Source organism: Podarcis melisellensis (genome assembly GCF_964234715.1).
Source record: "Podarcis melisellensis genome assembly, chromosome: Z".
Taxonomy (NCBI): Eukaryota; Metazoa; Chordata; class Lepidosauria; order Squamata; family Lacertidae; genus Podarcis; species Podarcis melisellensis.
Window position 1 is genome coordinate 11,900,241 of NC_138547.1, and position 4,648 is coordinate 11,904,888.

The following is a 4,648-nucleotide window of genomic DNA, read 5'->3' on the forward strand; positions in this document are numbered from 1 at the left end:
TTTCTCTGCCTGATGTAGAAATTGTAACACACTGTGCTAGGTACTGTATCATTTTAATTGTATTCTGTTGCTTCTTTTGTTTGCTTATATTGTGTTTTATTGTATTAGAATTTGCATTCCACATAATTCACACTGAAACACAAGGTTAGAAATAAAAGCAACAAAACAAATTTAAAAATCATTATAATGATTTAATGTTGCCATGGCATGAACCACCTGAATGAAACTCACGGACAGCTGATGGTCTGCAGACCACAGCCTGGGAACCCCTGTCCTAAGAGCAATGTCTCTGTAACATTAAGAAACAGTGATTTGTTGTACACAGCTCAGTTTCTATTGCCTTGAGAAAAATGAAAGGATACCCACATCTTTTCCTTTTAAACAGGTGTTGCTGAACGCCAACTCCCATCAGCCCCAGCCAGCATGGCCAATGGTCAGCGGTGACAGGATTTAGGAGTCCAGAAAAAATTAAAGGGCTCTCCACCTGCCTGTCTTCAGGAACTGTTTGGGCTCCTGCCTCACTTCTTCTATGCCAGCCCCTAACATTGCCAACTCCATCTTCCGCCAGCCAAATCAGGAAGAAAATGACGTCCACATTTTCAGTCATGAAAGCAAAAAGTTTATTCATGGTTCGAAACTACATAGAACTACCACAAGGAAGACTCTTCAATTCAGGGTGTAATCCAGTTAGAAAGTAACACGAAACGGTTTAATACATTAGAATCACTGCCACAAATTATTATTTTTTTCATTGAGTCGATCAGTTTCAGAATCGCATACCATACAAAAGAGAGAAGAAAAAGAAAAAGAAAAGGAAGAGCACCCAGCCCACCCCCCTGCCCCCAATAATACAGGGTGAAATATACAGTACTGAATACTGAAACCTGTCTGCTTTACAATCCATTATTTGTTTTTTTTTCTCTTTTTCTTTTGCGTGAATTAGTATAGTAACAAGATGAAGAACATTCAAAATGTTTCTCTGTATTTACAAACAGTTTTACTGTTCTGTGTCAAATGTAAAGACCCAGTGTTTCCACTTCAAAGCTTTTTCTCTCTATTTTTAATTGTTTTTGAAAGTTGCCAACGCAACCTGGATTTTAAAAAATGTTGTTGTTATTATTATTTAAAAGATTACAATGTACATTACATTTAATGAAGGGAAACAAAGAGTTAATTACAAGATGCAAGGGGGAATTGATATAGGAAAAATCATTTTAAAAAAGGAGACGAACTACAGCGTGAGTATTGTTTAGAGGTAGTAGTGAGCACTCTAAGCTAAAGAACATGTTTCTATTGGTTCGTATGAGTTCGCATGAGGTAATAAAGCTGTGTTTTGATTGGTGAAATGTATAAATACTCTTTTGCTACACTATATACAACACTCAGGAGAATGGTGCCCGTTTGGCCTCTTTGCTGCCACTGAGGAACAGTGGCAAAACCCGGGGCAGATGCGCTCAGCACCCGGCTCATACTGTACAACCCAGTGGCTTTGCTTTTTGCAAAAAAATTGAGCAGCGAGCATCTCCATCTCCTGTGGATCATCTGTGCCTGCTGATGACCAACATATGGAGAGGCTTTGCACCATAGTGGACGTTAAAGAAGGGTTAAAAAGAATCAGCATTCTAAGCTACTTTGCTAACAGTGGATCCCAACAAAAGCTAAGAAATGTTGATGGAAGCTTCAAAAGCAAACAAAATAAAACCCTAATTACACAACTGCCTTTGAAATAAGGGTGACTGAGCAAAACGTATCTCCACTCTAGAAGAGATATGAAGAAAAAGAAAGGAAGATTGGACACAATCAGCATCTGAATTTCCACTCCAGCTCTCACTGGAAGTTAGGTTTAGGTGAGGTTACCCACAGCCTGGTTCTGCTGCTTGAGGTTAATCTTAAGACCAGTTCTTACTTATTACCCTTAAGGCCAAGAGGCTAGCAACTGGTAGGCCATCCTTTGGGGGGGAGGGGAGAAAGTTGATAATAAATTATTTTTGCAAAATAGTTACAGGGTTACAAACAATGCTAAATCTTGGCCTAGTTGGATAAAGTGCTTGGTGGTTGCTGTTGTTGTTTTTATTTTCATGGTGTGAATGTGCGCATCTTTGTGATATTTTAGGTACATATACAAATGATTTAAGATACCTTAAAAAAAAAACCCACACACAACACATTTATCGAGTTCTCTGGAAATGACAAGGTTTTACAGTAAAGCCAACAGTGGTTGGCTACAAAAAGCAGTAACATTTCCTTGCTAGGTCTTCTTTTCCTTCTGGGATTCTGAATGCACCTACAGGAAGGCATCTCAGCTCAGGGTGAACAAAAAGTGTTGTGAGGAGATTAGTTAGAGGTATCAGAGTGCACACTGCCCGGGCCTTCTGTTGGGGAGGTCACAGAAGATGGAGTGGTTGCGTCCTGCCAGCCTCCATTTGCCTGCAGAGGGGGAGAAAACATGTAATTGAAAAGACACCATCAGGCATATTAGCACTGCCACCGGCAAGCCCTATGTTCCATGTGGGGCAGCTTCTGAACTGATCTGGATGCTTCAACAATGGCAGGATGCCATAGTCAACAGTGCTGGACAGACTCCCTTGTATATTACGGGTTTTAGAACAGCTACACAGGTTGCCAGTTTGAGGTCCAGTTTGAAGTGCTATTTTTATCTATACAGCTTTGGTTCTGATAATCTCAGGGAATGAAATTACAGTGGTACCTCAGGTTACAAACAGACAAACAGACTCTGCAAACCCGGAAGTAGTACCTCGGGTTAAGAACTTTACCTCAGGATGAGAAGAGAAATCGTGCGGCGGCAGCAGGAGGCCCCATTAGCTAAAGTGGTACCTCAGGTTAAGAACAGTTTCAGGTTAAGAACGGAGCTCTGGAACGAATTAAGTTCATAACCAGAGGTCCCACTGTATCTGCTCTGAGTGGGTGGGGCAACCCAGTCAGATGGGCAGGGTATAAGTACAGTAACAAATTATTATACATTATGGTATATCTCCTGCTGTATGATCCTCCCCCTAGCATTGGAGCAACTCTGAGTAGACCTTATTCCATGTTCCAATGTAGAAGGCAGGTTGGCTTCTATGAAGAGCAAGGCTTTCTTTGCAGCAGCTTCTCCAATGTTTTGGAACCCTCTCCTGACAGAAGGTTATACAAACTCCTTCATCTGTCCTTTCAGAGTTCTCAAGTAATAACTAGTGCTTTTTAACTACAGTAGTTCAGTAACAATCTGGAGTTAGGGGGTGTGCAATGAGATGGTCAAGTCTGCAAATGACATGTTATTCAAGGTGTCAAAAACAAAACCAGGTCATCCAAAAGAACATACCCAAATGATGATGAATGATGAAATGTGCTTTAATTGTGTAATTGAAAAGTGATGCAAACAATGATGAAAAAGTGATGCCCCCCCCAAAAAAACCTCCTGACAGTGACTGACCAAGAAAAGTATTTTGGGATTATGGTGGACAGCGCAGTTCATATGTTGACCCAGTGTGCAATGGGTGTGGAAAATATGACTTTTATGTTAGACAGTTTTAGAAAAGTGATAGAAAATAACACTGCCAATATCATAATGCCAACAAAGAAATTCATGGTTCTATTGTGTAGTTCTGATTGGCAGGAGATTCAGGACAGACAAAAGAAAGCAGTTATTCCAGCTGAACTCTGGAATTTGCCCTTTGAAGATGTGGTGAAGGCCCCAACCTAGGTGACTTTAAAGGGGGACTGGACAAATCAATCAAAGATATAGCTATCAATGGTTACTAGACATGATGGCCATACAATACCTTCAAGACTAGAAGCAGAAAGCCTCTGATTACCAGCTGGCTAGGGAACAATGGCGGGAGACTGCTTTGTGCTCATGTCCTGCTTGTGAGAATGGAAGGATGGACTGGGCCAGCCCAAGATGTTATGGCATTTGAGGCAAATCACAAAATGGTGACCACCCCCACCAGGGAACAAGGGGTGAGTGAAGATCTACATAGGGAACAAGAGTAAGAGGAGACCAACAACACTTCCTATTCAACAAGAGGCAGCTGCACAGCAGCAGCAGCAGCAGCAGCAGGTGTTGTATTCCTTGGAGGCTGGATCTGCTGCCCCTGTGGATCCTGCCATCTGAGGCAGTCACTTCACCTTGCCCTCACGGGTGGGGTGGGCTGGCCTTGCTTCTAGCAAAGCCCTTCTTCTGTTCACATGATCCTATGCACATGGTTTATAGAGCTTGTTTTATATGGATTTTGGGGAGGGGATTTGATTTGTCAAATGGTTGCTGTTTTTTATTGTTTTATCCTGTAAAACACTATGAAGTTTTATGAACAGCAACTCACCATCCAAGGGCTCCCCCTTGCTATGCACCAACCACCTGTCCCCCATTCCCAGGCAAAAACGAGGCCAAGAGAGCTCAACACTTGACCTCAGATACTTCCATGTATGCACTAGACATTCTGGATTTCCACTTCTCAACATCAGGTCTCTTGCCAGATCCACACCTTCCCCAACATTTCAGATTTTCCAGTGGGGCATGCTTGCTACTAGGGCTGCTCATTGGGTGTTTTTTCCACCCCTGGACAGTGGATAAAAATATCACTTTGCCATGCTGGTGGGAGCAACAAGCAGAAGTGTCCGTTAGGTGAGAAGAGGCCTGAGTTGGCAC

At 42.2% G+C, this 4,648-nt stretch overlaps 1 protein-coding gene across 11 annotated transcripts in view; it reads right to left on the reverse strand.

Annotated features, from left to right (window-relative positions):
- Positions 1-596: 596 nt before the first annotated feature.
- Positions 597-4,648, reverse strand: part of PBX3 (PBX homeobox 3) — a 234,997-nt gene continuing 230,945 nt past the window's right edge. For all 11 annotated transcript variants that reach the window (XM_081896537.1, XM_081896542.1, XM_081896540.1 and 8 more), the window contains one exon: positions 597-2,427. In XM_081896537.1, coding sequence (XP_081752663.1) covers positions 2,335-2,427 — 93 coding nt within the window. In that variant the 3' untranslated portion in view covers positions 597-2,334. The remainder of the gene's footprint in view (positions 2,428-4,648) is intronic.